The following is a 15,106-nucleotide window of genomic DNA, read 5'->3' as shown; positions in this document are numbered from 1 at the left end:
AAACTGAAAGTAAAATGCTATAAATGGATGATTTTTCAAATAAATTGCATATATGAAAAAAAAAGGTTTGATGTTTCAATGTTGTAACAGAAAGGAAAGTGAGTACAACTCTAAAAACGAGATGATTTATAAAAAATGCAATGCGCTTATAATAAGCAAATGAAAAATAGAAAGCTACAAATGCAAGGTTTTTCAAAGTCAAATGCATAGATGAGAAAAAAGAAGTTTGATGTTTCAATGTTGCAACAAAAATAAAACTTAGAATAAAATGCTAATAATGAGATGATTTTTGAAATTCAATGTGCTAATAATAAGGAAATTGAAATTGGAATGCTTTAATTAAAAGTTTAATGTTCCAATGATGTTACAAAAAAGATAAGTGAAAGTACAATGCCAAAAATATGATGATTTTAAAAATGCAGTGTGCAAATTATAAGAAAACTGAAAATTGAATGCTATAATTGGAAGAATTTTAAAGTAAAATGCATTGAGAAGAATAAAAAAAGTTGGATATTTCAATGTTCTAATATTTTAAAAAAATGGGTTGATTTTTAAAAATGCATATGTGCTAATAACAAGAAAAGTGAATATACAATGTTATAATTGATAGATTAATCAAAATACAATGCCTTAATAAGAAAAATAATGGAAGTCGCAAAGTTGTAGTAGAGAGAATTTTCTAAGCATCCACTTACGTGATATAGGCTAGATAAGGGTAATATGGGAAAATCAGCAAATAAAGAGAATGTATTTAGTTGAGGGGTATTTTTGGTATTCACTTAATATAGTTGGTTATGACATAATGTTTATTATATGGTAGAAGGAAAGAGTGTAGGGTTATCTATGTTTCAGATCTGGTCTGTACCTTAGGAAAGACTAGGCTCAAGAATCACTAGCAAATTATTAGGATTTTCTTGTTTATTTTGCTACTTTTGAGTGAATCATTCATACACAGAAAAAGCTTTTGTTCTTTTTTAGTCAATTCATAGCAACTGGAATGGGAGCAATGAGAAAATTGATATTGAAAAAGAATAACAAAAGCAGGACATGACATACCTTGGACTGAATATGAATATAATTGGTGGCATAAAATTCCTTCTTTGTCTTTCAAAGTAAAATACATAGATGAGAAAAAAAAGTTGCATGTTTGAATGTTGTTACAGAAAGACTAGTAAAAAGTAAAAATCTAAAAATGAGATGATTTAAAAAAATGCAACATGCTACGAACAAGAAAACCAAAATTCATCATATTCTTAAATCATTACCAGATAATGTCTAAAATTAACATCTTTTAACCTCATCATACTATCATATCCTCAAAGCACATATACATATATGATACTAAAAAATTCAAATGGTACTTATTAGTACAAAGATCCAAGCTTGTTGTCGTGAATCTATTTACTATGTTATCATAATGATAAAACATAGACATGGGATCATTAAAACATTGATTATTTCACATGTAATAACGATAAAACATAATCATGGGATCCTTAAAACATAGAACATGATCATATTTCATCTTTTCATGTCATCATTCCAATCCTAATGTATTCTTACTTTAACGTTATGCTCCTTATCCTTACACTAAAAGTTCACTCATAAAACTTTCTAAATATATCTTTAGATTGGTTCATGTTTCTTTCAAGGTAAATTATATACATGAGAAAAAGAAGTATGATGTTTCAATGTTGTAACTTAAAGAAAAGTGAAAGTACGATGCTAAAAAATGATTTTAAAAAATGCAATGTGCTAATAATAGGAAGACTTTTCAAACTTTGATGTTACAATGTTGTAACAGAAAGAAAAGTAAAAGTACAATGCTAATACAGAGATAAATTTTGAAAATCCAAAGTTCTCAAAATAAGAAAACCAAAAGTAGAATCCTATATATGGAAGATTTTTCAAAGTTAAATGCATAGATGAGATTTTTTTTATTTTCAATACAGTACCAGAAAGAAAACCGAAAGTAAAATCCTAAAAATGGTAAGATCTTTTAAAATTCAATATGTTAATACTGAGAAAACTTAAAGTAGAATGCTATAATTGGATATTTTTTCAAAGTAAAATGCATGGATGTGAAAAATAAAAGTTTGATGTTTCAATTTTGCAATAGAAAAGAAAGCGAAGGAACAATGCTAAAATGGGATGATTTTTGAAGATGCAATATGCTAATAATAACACAAAGAAGAACTAAAGTACAATGCTAAAATGGGATGTTTTTTCAAAATTGAATATAAAATGGAAGTTTTTGATAGTAGATTGTTTTAATTTTAAGCTTTTTTCAAAGTAAAATGCATAGATGAGAAAAAGAGAAGTTTGATGTTTCAATGATGTTACATAAAGAAAAAGTTAAAAAAAATGGGATGATTTTTGATAATTGAATGTAAAATGGAAGTTTTTAAAAGTACAATGCTTTAATTGTAAGTTTTTTTTCAAAGTAAAATGTATAGATGATAAAATATTAAAATACAACGCTAAAATGGGAGGGTTTTTGAAAATCGAATGTTAAATGGAAGTTTTTGAAAATAAAATGCATTGATTGAAAATCGAATGTAAAATGGTAATTTTTGAAAGTATAATGCTTTGATTGAAACTTTTTTCAAAGTAAAATGCATAGATGAGAAATGAGAAGTTTGATGTTTCAATGATGTTACATTAAGAAAAAGTACAATGCTAAAAATGTGATTATTTTAAAAAACTCAATGTAAAATGGAAAGTTTTTGAAAGTAGAATGTTTTAATTGTAAGATTTTTCAAAGTAAAATACATAGATGAGAAAAAAAAAGGTTTGATTTTTCAATGATGTTACAGAAAAGAAAGTTAAAGTACAATCCTAAAATGGGATGATTTTTGAAAGTTGAATGTAAAATGGGAAGCTTTTGAAAGTAGAATGCTTTATGTCTAATTTTTTTCAAAGTAAAACACATAGATGAGAAAAAAGAAGTTTGATGTTTTAATTATGTTACAGAAAGAAAAGTTAAAGTACAATGCTAAAAATAGAATGGTTTTTGAAAATTCAACGTAAAATGGAAGTTTTTGAAAAAAGAATGCTTGAATTGCAAGTTTTTTCAATGTAAATGCATAGATGAGAAAAAAAAATAAGAGTGATGTTACACAAAGAAAAAGGTAAAGTACAATGTTAAAAATGTGATGATTTTTTTAAATTCAATGTAAAATAGAAATTTCTGAAAGTAAAATGCATAGATGAGAAAAGAGATTTTGATGTTTTAATGATGTTACAAAAAGAAAAGTTAAAGTACAATGCTAAAAAAAGGGATGATTTTGAAAGTAGAATGCTAGAAGTTTTGATGGACAACAGAATGCTTTAATTGGAATTTTTTTAAAAAGTAAAATGCATAGATGAGAAAAGTGAAGTTTGATGTTTCAGTGGTGTTATAGAAAGAAAAGTGAAAGTAGAACGCTAAATAAAAATGGGATGATTTTTGAAAATTCAATGTAAAATGGATGATTTTTTTTTGAAAGTAGAATGCTTTAAAGGAAAGTTGTTTCAAAGTAAAATGCATAGATGAGAAAAAGAGAAGCTTGATGTTTCATTGATGTTAGATAAAGAAAAGTGAAAGTAGGATGCTAAAAATAGGATGATTTATGAAAACTCAATGCAAAATGGATGTTTTTGAATGTACAATGAGTTAATGGGAAATTTTTTCAAAGTAAAAGTAAAGCACAATGCTAATTGTAAAAGAATAAGAGAAGCAGGACATGAACATGAACACTGAATTTATGACACACAACAAAATATAGAGTGGTTTGGTGGTAAGCATACCTGGAGTATGAAATGAAAGCATTTTGCTATTTCTGGATCCCCACTATAAAAATACACATGTTTAGTATCACACAATTTTTGTCAATGATTCAAAAAGAATGACATAAATTATCATTAACCTAAATCATTACCAAATAAAGTCTAAAACTAACACCTACTATGCATACTTAGAATACAACTTTAAAAATGAGATGATTTTTAAAAAACGCAATGCACTAATAATATGAAATCAGAAAGTAGGATGCTATATTTAGAAAACCTTTCGAGGTAAAATGCATAGATGAGAAAAAGTTGAGTTCATGTTTCAATGTTATTATAGAAAGACAAGCGATAGTAAAATACTAAAAATGATATGCTTTTTTCAAGTGTCCCTATATGTATCGTGCATTATCATTCATACCTAAAGTGATCATTATATTTCATGTCATTACGACTAAATCTAGATCATACTTTTTCTATGAAGTATTTAACATCAAAGCAGAAGAGTCATACTTCTCTTGTCTAATTATGACACCCACGACTTACATAATCCTCGACTTAATCAAATCTTAAGTGTACCATCCATTCATATCCTTCAAATCCTCAATCCACCTACTAAAATCACTTTATGATGCGAGAGCACATATACATGTATGATTCTTAAATATTCAAATGGTACTTATTTGTACAAAGATCCAATCTTGTTGTCATTAAACTTTTTGCTATGTTATTATTATGATAGAACATAATCATGGGATCCTTAAAACATTGGTCACTTCACATGTAATACATATTTCATCTTTCTTGTCATCATTCCAATCCTAATGTATCCTTACAATAAGACTATGCTCCATATCCTTACACTAAGTGCCCACTCAAAATAAAATTTCTAAATACATTTCTTTATTATCCCTACATTCTTAGCATCCCCTTGATTGGCTCATGTTTCATTCAAAGTAAAATGCATGAGAAAAAAGAAGTTTCATGTTTCAATGTTGTAAAGAAAGAAAATAGAAAGTATTGCTAAAAATAGGATGATTTTTTCAAAATGCAATATGCTAATTATAAGAAAATTGAAAGTAGAATGCTATAATGTGATGATTTTTCAAAGTAAACTGCATATATGGGAAAAAAAAGTGTAAGGTTTTAATGTTGTAACAGAAAAGAAAATAAAAGCACAAAGCTAAAAATGAGTTGATTTTTAAAAATGCCTAGTGTTTATATTTAGGAAAACTGAAAGAAGAATGCTATATAAATGGATGATTTTTCAACGTAAATTGCATATATGAAAAAAAAAGTTTGACTTTCAATGTTGTAACAGAAAGGAAAAAAAGTGCAATGATAAAAACAGGATGATTTTTTAAAATACAATATGTTAACAATAAGAAAACTTAATAATGCAATAAGTGGTGATTTTTTAAAGTAAACTACACAAATGTTTCAATGTTTAACAGAAAGGAAAGTGAGTACAACTCTAAAAATGAGATGATTTATAAAAAATGCAATGCGCTAATTAATAAGAAAATGAGAAGTAGAAAGCTATAAATGCAATATTTTTCAAAGTCAAATGCATAAATGAGAAAAAAGAAGTTTGATGTTTCAATGTTGCAACAAAAAGAAAAGTGAAAATAAAATGCTAATAATGAGATGTTTTTGGAATGTCAATGTGCTAATAATATGAAAATTGAAAGTGGAATGCTTTAACTGGAACTTCTTTCAAAGTAAACGTACAATACCAAATATGGGATTATTTTAAAAATGCGAGTTGCAAATTATAAGAAAACTGAAAATTGAATGCTATAGTTGGAAGATTTTAAAGTAAAATACATTGAGAAGAAAAAAAAAAGTTAGATGTTTCAATGTTCTAACATTAAAAAAAAGTACAAAGCCAAAAATGGATTGATTTGTAAAAACACATATGTGCTAATAAAAGGAAAAGTGAATATACAATGCTATAACTGATAGATTATTCAAAATACAATGCCTTAATATGAAAAAGAATGGAAGTTGCAGTAGAGAGAATTTTATAAGCATCCACTTACGTGATATAGTCTAGATAAGGGTAATATGGGAAAATCAGCAAATAAAGAGAATGTATTTAGTTGAGGGGTATTTTTGGTATTCACTTAATGAAAAAGAATAACAGTAGCAGGAGATGACATACCTTGGACTGAATATGAATATAATTGGTAAAAGAAAATTTCTTCTGTCTTTCCCATAAAACATGTGACAGCTTCTACAAACACATACCACAAAACATAACTCATAAGTCATACATAATCAATGTAATGAGTAAACTTTTTTAAATTAAAATGTTGTAATAAATAAGAGTTTGGAAGCATAACTTTAATAAAGGAAAAAATGAAAATGTAATTTAATAACAAGAAAATAACAGAAAGTGCAATCTCTTTTCTTGCATATAAACCCAGGAAATTAGATCAAAACTGCTTTCTATTTGGATAAATATTGATTTATTTGGTTTCAGGTGGCAACATTCTATAAAAAGAGTAAAATATTAGTTTGTGTTCATGAAAATTAGTAAGGTACAAACAACCTAGAATTGTATTCCATAACCGAAATAAAAAAAATATATCAAACCCAATAAAGCATAGAAACTAAGGTGTTACAAGAATGAAATAATGATTACATTCATAAACTAAGGTCTTAAAAACGCAGAAATATGATGTAATAAGATGAGAATAATTATTAGGGGCAAGATCAAACCTTGGATAAAGTGCGAATGAAATTGTGAAGAGCAGACAATAATACTCTTGCATCACTCATCTTCAGTGCTTCAGCAAGGGAGATAAAAGATTATGTTGTTGCCCTTGTGCATGATATCATACAATAAAAAAACTATAGTTGTGATGAATGGCATTCTAAATGCAAAAACTTGTAGACTTAAATAAATATATTCACAACTTTTATTTTAATAAGTCATTAGCACTTACTAGACAATTATAAGCAAAGAGATTAAAAAAATAGAACACCCATAACAGGATTAAGAAAACAGAAGCTTCTCAATTGATGCACAGCCAACTCAAGGTTGTCATTAATAACACGTTGCATGGCATGTTCAAGGGATTCACTTGCATTAATCAAACCATGTAGAGAGTTTCTATTTTCTATGCTGTCATAATGATAAAACATAACCATGTGATCCTTAAAACATTGATCATATCACATGTAATAATGATAGAACAAAATCATGGGATACTTAAAACATAGAACATGATCATATTTCATCTTTTTGTGTCATCATTTCAATCCTAATGTATTACTACATTTAGGTTATGCTCCTTATCCTTACACTAAAAGTTCCCTCATATCAAATTTTCTAAATATATCTTTAGATTGGTTCATGTTTCTTTCAAGGTAAAGAACATATACGGAAGTTTTTGAAAGTAGAATTCTTTAACTGTAAGTTTTTTCAAAATAAAATGCATACATGAGAAAAAGGGAAGTTTGATGTTTCAATGATGTTACATAAAGAAAAGTTAAAGTACAATGCTAATAATGGGATATTTTGTAAAATTGAATGTAAAATGGAAGTTTTTGAAAATAAATTTCTTTGATTAGAAGTTCTTTAAAAGTAAAATGCAAAGATGAGAAATGAGAAGTTTGATGTTTCAATGATGTTATATTAAAAAAAATGTTAAAGTGTAATACTAATAATGCTAAATCTATGATGATTTTTGAAAATTTTGTGCAAAACGGAAGTTTTTGGAAACAATACTAATAATGATTGGAAGTTTTTTCAAAGTAATTGCATAAATAAGAAAAAATAATTTTTGATGTTTCATTGATGTTACAGAAAGAAAAAGGTAAAGTACAATGCTAAACATGGGATGATTTTTAAAAATTCTTTGAAAAAATGGATGTTTTTTAAAGTAGAATGCTTTAATTGGAAGTATTTTCAAAGTAAAATGCTAAAAGTGGGATGATATTTGAAAATTCAATGTAAAATGGACGATTTTGAAAGTAGAAAGCTTTAATTGGAAATTTTTAAAATGCATTAGCTTCAATGATGTTTACAAAAAGAAAAGTTAAAGTAAGGTGTTAAAAATTGGATGATTTTTGAAAATTCAATGTTAAATAGAAGTTTTTTCAAAGTAAAATGCATAGATGAGAAAAAAATAAGTTTGATGTTTCAATGACGTTACAGAAAGAAAAAGGTAAAGTCCAATGTTAAAAACGTGATAATTTTTAAAATTAAATTTAAATTGGAAGTTACGGAAAGATGTTTAAATTTTCAATGATGTTAAAGAAAGTACAATGCTAAAAATAATATTATTTTTGAAAATACATCGTAAATTAAAAGTTTTTGAAAGTTAAATGCTTGATTCGGGTGTTTTTTCACAGCAAAATGCATAGATGGGAAAAAAAGAAGTTTGATGTTTCAATGATGTTACATAAAGATAAAGTTAAAGTACAATGCTAAAAATGGGATGATTTTTGAAAATCAAATGTAAAATGGATGCTTTTGAAAATAAAATGCTTTTGATTGGAAGTTTTTTCAAATTAAAATGCATAGATGAGAAATTAGAAGTTTGATGTTTCAAAGATATTACAAAAAGAAAAAGTTGAAGTGCAATGCTAAAATTGGGATGATTAATGAAAATTAAATGTGAAATGAAAGTTTTTGAAAGTAAAACGCATATATAAAGAAAAAGTTGAAGTGCAATGCTAAAAATGAGATGATTTTTGAAAATCAAATGTAAAATAAAGAAAGAGTTAAAGTACAATGATAAAAATGAGATAATTTATGAAAATTGAATGTAAAATGGATGTTTTTTTTAAATTAAAATTCATAGATGAAAACAAGAAGATTAAAGTTTCAATGAGGTTACATACAGAAAAAGTTACACTTCAATGGTAAAAATGGGATGATTTTTGAAAGTACAACGCTTTACATATAAGCATTTTTCAAACCAAAATGCATATATGAGAAAAAGCTAACATACAATGCTAAAAATATCATTGATTTTTAAAATGCAATATGCTAATTATAACATAAAGAAAAATTTACAATGCAATGCAAAAAAAGGGATGATTTTTGAAAATTGAGTATAAGTTGGAAGTTTTTTGAAAGTAGAATGCTTTAATTGTAAGTTTTTATTAAAAAGTAAAATGCACAGATGAGAAAAAAAAGTTTGATGTTTCAATGAGGTTACATAAAGAAAAAGTTAAAGTGCAATGCTAAAAATAGGATGATTTATGAAAATTGAATGTAAGATGGAAGTTTTTGAATGTACATTGCTTTAATTGTAAGTTTTTTTTAAAGTAGAATGTTTACATGAGAAAAAAGTTAAAATACAATCCTAAAAATGGGACACTTTTTTGAAAATCAAATGTAAAATGGAAATTTTTTAAAATAAAATGCTTTGATTGAAAGTTTTTTCAAAGTAAAATGCATAGATGAGAAATGAGACGTTTGATGTTTCAATGATGTTACATAAAGAGAAAGTTAAAGTCAATGTTAAAAATGAGATCATTTTTCAAAAGTGAATGTAAAAGTGGAAGTTTTTACAAGTAGAATGCTTTAATTCGAAGTTTTTTTAAAGTAAAATGTGTAGCTGAGAAAAAAAAAGTTTGATGTTTCAATAATGTTATATAGAGAAAAGAGTGAAGTACAATGGTAAAAATAGGATATTTTTGAATGTTGAATGCTATAATTAGAAGCTTTTTCAAAGTAAAATGCATAGATGAGAAAAAGAGAGATTTGATGATTTAATGATGTTACATAAAAAAAAGTTAATGTACAATGCTAAAAATGTGATGATTTTAAAAAACGCAATGTAAAATGGAAAGTTTTTGAAAGTATAATATTATAATTGGAAGTTTTTTCAAGGTAAATTACATAAATAAGAAAAAAAGAAGTTTGATGTTTCAATGAAGTTATATAAAGAAAAATTTAAAGTGCAATGGTAAAAATGGGATGATTTTGGAAAATTGAATGTGAAATGATTGTTTTTGAAAGTACAATGCTTTAATTGTAAGTTTTTTCAATATAAAATGCATAGATGAGAAAAAGTTACAGTACAATGCTAATAATGGGATGATTTTTGAAAATCAAATTTGAATGTAAATTGGAAATTCTTGAAAAAAAATGCTTTGATTGAAAGTTTTTTCAAAGTAAAATGCATAGATGAGAAATGAAACGTTTGATCTTTCAATGATGTCACATAAAGAAAAAGTTAAAGTGCAATGCTAAAAATCAAATGTTTTTGAAAATTGAATGTAAAGATGGAAGTTTCTGAAAGTAGAATGCTTTAATTGTAAGTTTTTTTCAAAGTAAAATGCATAGATAAGAAAAAGAGAAATTTGATGTTTTAAAGATGTTAAATAAAGAAAGAGTTAAAGTACAATGATAAAAATGTGAAGATTTTAAAAAACTCATTGTAAAATGGAAGTTTTTAAAAGTAGAATGCTTTAACTGTAAGATTTTTCAAAGTAAAACAAATAGATGAGAAAAAAAAAAAGTTTGATGTTTTAATTATGTTACACAAAGAAAAGTTAAAGTACAATGCTAAAAATATGATGGTTTTTGAAAATTGAATGTAAAATGGAAGCAAAGTAGAATGCTTAAAAAGCAAGTTTTTTCAATTTAAAATCCATAGATGAGAAAAAAAATGTTTGATGTTTCAATTATGTTAAAGAAAGTACAATGCTAAAAATGGGATGATTTTTGAAAATTCAACGTAAAATGGACGATTTCGAAAGTAGAATGCATTAATTGGAAAAAAATTTCAACGTAAAAATGCATAGATGATAAAAAAAGATGGTTGATGTGTCAATGATGTTACAAAAAGGAAAGTTAAAATATAGTCCTAAAAAGGAGATGATTTTTGAAATTTGAATTTAAAATGGAAGTATTTTAATGTAGAATGCTTTAATTGGAGGTTTTTTCGATGTTAAATGCATAAATGAGAAAAAGAGATGTTTGATGTTTCAATGAAGTTATAGAAAGAAAAAGGTAAAGTAAAACGCTAAATTTGTGATGTTTTTTAAAAATTCAATTCAAAATGGAAGTTTTTGAGAGTCGAATGTTTTAATTGTAAGTTTTTTCAAAGTAAAAATGCGTAGATGAGAAAAAAAGATGTTTGATGTTTCAAAAATGATTCCGAAAGAAAAATGTAAAGTACAATTCTAAAAATGGCATGATTTTTGAAAATTGAACGCAAAATGTAAGTATTTTATTGTAGAATACTTTAATTGGAATGTTCTTCAATGTAAAATGCATAAATGAGAAAAAGAGATGTTTGATCTTTCAATGATGTTATAGAAATAAAAAGCAAAAGTTGCCATGATTTTTAAAAATTCAGATTGAAATGAAAATTTTTGAGTATAATGCTTTAATTGTAAGTTTTTTCAAAGTAAAATGCATAGATGAGAAAAAAAGATGTCTGATATTTCAAAGATGTTACAAAAAGAAAAATGTAATGTACAATTCTAAAAATGGTATACTTTTTGAAAATTGAATGTAAAATGAAAGTTTTTGAATGTAGAATGCTTTATTTGAAAAAATTTTCACTGTAAAATGCATGAATGAGAAAAAAAATGTTTGATGTCACAATGATGTTATAGAAAGAAAATGTTAAAGTATAAAGCTAAATTTTTGATGATTTTTATAAATTCAATGTAAAATGGAAGTTTTTGAGAGTGCAATGTTTTAATTGTAAGTTTTTTAATTGTAAAATGCATAGATGAGAGATAAAAGATATTAGATGTTTCAAAAATGTAACTTACAATTCTAAAAATTCGATGATTTTTGAAAATTGAATGTAAAATGAAAGTTTTTGAATGTAGAATGCTTTAATTGGAAGTTTTTTTCAATGTAAAATGCATAAATAAGAAAAAGAGATGTTTGATGTTTCAATGATGTTGGAGAAAGAAAAAGGTAAAGTATAATGCTAAATTTGTGATGATTTTAAGAAATTCAATATAAAATGGAAGTTTTTGAGAGTATAATGCTTTAACTGTAAGTATTTTCAAAGTAAAATGCATAGATGAGAGTGCAATGCTAACAATAGGATGATTTTTGAAAATGCAATGTGTTAGCAGTAATAAGAAACTGAAAGTAGAATGTTATAAAATGGGATGATTTTTAAAAATTTATTGTCTACAGGATGTTTTTGAAAGTTGAATGCATAGATTAGAAAAACAGAAAGAAAAAGTACAATGCAAAAAATGGGTTGAATTTTTAAAAAATCATTGCAAATGGGTGTTTTTGATAGTAGAAAGCTTTAATAGGATGTTCTTTCAAAGTAAAGTGCATAGATGAGAAAAAGAGAAGTTTGATGTTTCACTGATTTTACAGAAAGAAAAAGTTAAAGTATAATGCTAAAAACATGATAATTTTAAAAGGAGAATGCTTTAATTGGAAGTTTTTTCAAAGTAAAATGCGTAGATGAGAAATGAGAAGTTTGATGTTTCAATGAAGTTATATAAAGAATATCTAAAGTACAATGTTAAAAATTTGATCATTTTTGAAAAATCAATGTGTAAAATTAAAGATATTCAACGAAAAATGTTTTAATTGGAAGTTTTTTAAATATAAAATGCAAAAATGAGAAAAAGAGAGGTTTCACGTTTAATTGATGTTACAGAAAGAAAATCGAAAGTACATTGTTAAAAATCGGATGATTTTTAAAATTCAATGTAAAATGGAAGATTTTGAAAGAAAAATTATTTAGTTGGAAGTTTTTTCAAAATAAAATGCATAAATGAGAAAAACAAAGGTTTGATGTTTCAATGGTGTTATAGAAAGCAAAGTGAAAGTACATTGCTAAAAGAATGATGATTTTTGAAAGCTTAATGTAAAAAAAGAAGTAATTGAAAGTAGAATGTTTGATTTCAAGACTTTTCAAAGTAAAATGCATATATAAGAAAAAAAATAAGTTTGATATATCAATGATGTTACAAAAAGAGAAAGGTAAAGTGCATAAGTTTGAACTTAGAATGCTTTAACTAGAAGTTTTTTCAAAGTAAAATGCATAAATGAGAAAAAAAGAAAATTGATGCTTCAATGATGTTACAGAAAGAAAAAGGTAAAGTACATTGCTAAAAATAGGATATTTTTTAAAGTAGAATGCTTTATTTGGAAGTTTTTTGAAAGTAAAATACATAGATGAGATATGAGAAGTTTGATGTTTCAATGATGTTATAGAAAGAAAAGCAAAAGGAAAATGGTAAAAATAGGATGATTTTTGAAAATCGAATGTAAAATGGAAGTTTTTTTTTTTTAAATATAATACTTTAAATGGAGGTTTTTTCAAAGTAAAACGCATAGATGAGAAAAAAAAAAGTATGATGTTTTAATAAAGCTACTGAACGAAAAATGTGAAGTATAATATTAAAAGTAGGATGATTTTGTAAAATTCAATGTATATGAGACAATTTTGAAAATAGAATGCTTTAATTGGAAGCTTTTTAAAAGTAAAATGCGTAGATGAGAAAAAGGAAATTTTGATGTATCAATGATGTTACATATAAAAAAAAAGTTAAAGTAAAATACTAAAAAAGGAATGATTTTTGAAAATCGAATGTTAAATAGAAATTTTTGAAAATAAAATGCTTTGATTGGAAGTTTTTTCAAAGTAAAATGCATAGATGAGAAATGAGAAGTTTAATGTTTCAAAGATGTTACATAAATAAAAAAGTTAAAGTGCAATGCTAAAAATGAGATGATTTTTGAAGATTTAATGTAAAATAGAAGTTTTTGAAAGTACAATGTTTGAATTGTAAATTTTTTTAAAGTAAAATGCATAGATGACAAAAGTGAAGTTTGACGTTTCAGTGATGTTTATAGAAAGAAAAGTGAAAACAGAATGCATAGATGAAAAAAAAAAGTTTGATGTTTCAATGATGTAACAGAAAGAAAAGTTAAAGTGCAATGCTAAAAACGGGATGATTTTCAAAAATTCACTGTAAAATGTTCGATTTGGAATGTAGAATGCTTTAATTGGAAAATGCATAGATGAGAAAAAGAGAAGCTTGATGTTTCATTGATGTTAGATAAAGAAAAGTGAAAGTAGGATGCTAAAAATAAGATGATTTATGAGAATTCAATGCAAAATGGATGTTTTTTAATGTACAATGATTTAATCGGGGAAGTTTTTTCAAAGTAAAATTAAAGCACCATGCTAATTGTAAAAGAATAAGAGCAGCAGGACATGAACATGAACACTGAATTTATGACACACAACAAAATATAGAGTGGTTTAGTGGTAAAACATACCTGGAGTATGAAATGAAAGCATTTTGCTATTTCTGGATCCCCACTATAAAAATACACATGTTTAGTATCACACAATTTTTGTCAATGATTCAAAAAGAATGACATACCCAGCACTGAATATAAATATAATTGGTGGCAGAAAACTTCTTCTCTGTCTTTCCCATAGCATGTGATGATAGCTCCTACAAACACAAGTCATACATAATCAATGTAATGGGTAAATTTTTTTAAATTAAATTAAAATGTTGTCATAAATAAGAGTTCTGGAAGCATAACTTTAATAAGGGAGAAACTGAAAACACAATGCAATAGTACAATCTTTTTTCTTGAATATAAAACTAAGATGTCTTATCAAAATTGCTTTCTATATATATATTTGGATACATATTGATGTAATTGATTAAATTTTTAAAACACCATGGTTTCAGGTGGCAACATCCTGTAAAAAAAGTAAATTAGTTTGTCTGATGAAAAAAAAAAGGCAGAAACAACCTAGAATTGTATTCCATAACCGAAAGAAAAATAAAAATAGGTCAAAGCGAATAAAGCATAGAATCTAAGGTTTTACAAGAATGAAATAATAGTGATTAGATTGATCAATTAAGGTCTTAAAAATGAAGAAATATGATGTAATAAGATGAGAATAAGTATTAGGTTAGAGAGCATAAAGTGGATAACATTAACAAGAAAGAATCATATACCATTAGCTTTTCTTTCTTTAGGTTGTTTGAAAACTGGCTCCACTGGAAAATGCTATATTCCTAGTTTAACCAACCAGTAAGTTTTGGGGAGGTGACATGGCAAGTATTTGACACGTCATCAAAGGTAAATATAATAAAGGTCATAGAATTGTCAAATGCATAGACCCCATGTCACCAATAACTTACTAGTTAAAGGACCTTATTGGAATGATTTTTTTTTCTAGAACATATGTAAAAAAAAAAATTGATGACACAGGTGGATTGTAGCAATTAGGAGCAAAATCATAGACCTTGAATAAAATGTGAATGACATTGTGAAGAGCAGACAATACTACTCTTGCATCACTCATTTTCAATGCTTCAACAAGAGAGATAAAAAGATTATGTAGTTGGCCCT

The 15,106-nt window shown here is 25.8% G+C and overlaps 1 protein-coding gene across 19 annotated transcripts in view; it reads right to left on the bottom strand.

Moving 5' to 3' along the window:
- LOC111876763 (uncharacterized) overlaps positions 1-15,106 on the bottom strand; it is a 32,740-nt gene that overhangs the window by 8,677 nt on the left and 8,957 nt on the right. For 4 of the 19 annotated variants that reach the window (XM_052770247.1, XM_052770239.1, XM_052770249.1 and 1 more), the window contains exons 8-12: positions 14,116-14,190; positions 14,009-14,051; positions 6,493-6,560; positions 5,933-6,004; positions 3,790-3,832 (exon numbers count right to left, since the gene is read on the bottom strand). In XM_052770247.1, coding sequence (XP_052626207.1) covers positions 3,790-3,832; positions 5,933-6,004; positions 6,493-6,560; positions 14,009-14,051; positions 14,116-14,190 — 301 coding nt within the window. The other 15 variants (XM_052770238.1, XM_052770236.1, XM_052770237.1 and 12 more) reach the window with 11 other exon arrangements.

The sequence above is a fragment of the Lactuca sativa genome, chromosome 4 (genome assembly GCF_002870075.4).
Source record: "Lactuca sativa cultivar Salinas chromosome 4, Lsat_Salinas_v11, whole genome shotgun sequence".
Lineage (NCBI taxonomy): Eukaryota > Viridiplantae > Streptophyta > Magnoliopsida > Asterales > Asteraceae > Lactuca > Lactuca sativa.
Note: the sequence above shows the minus strand (reverse complement) of the source record. Positions and strands in the feature narration are given on the sequence as shown.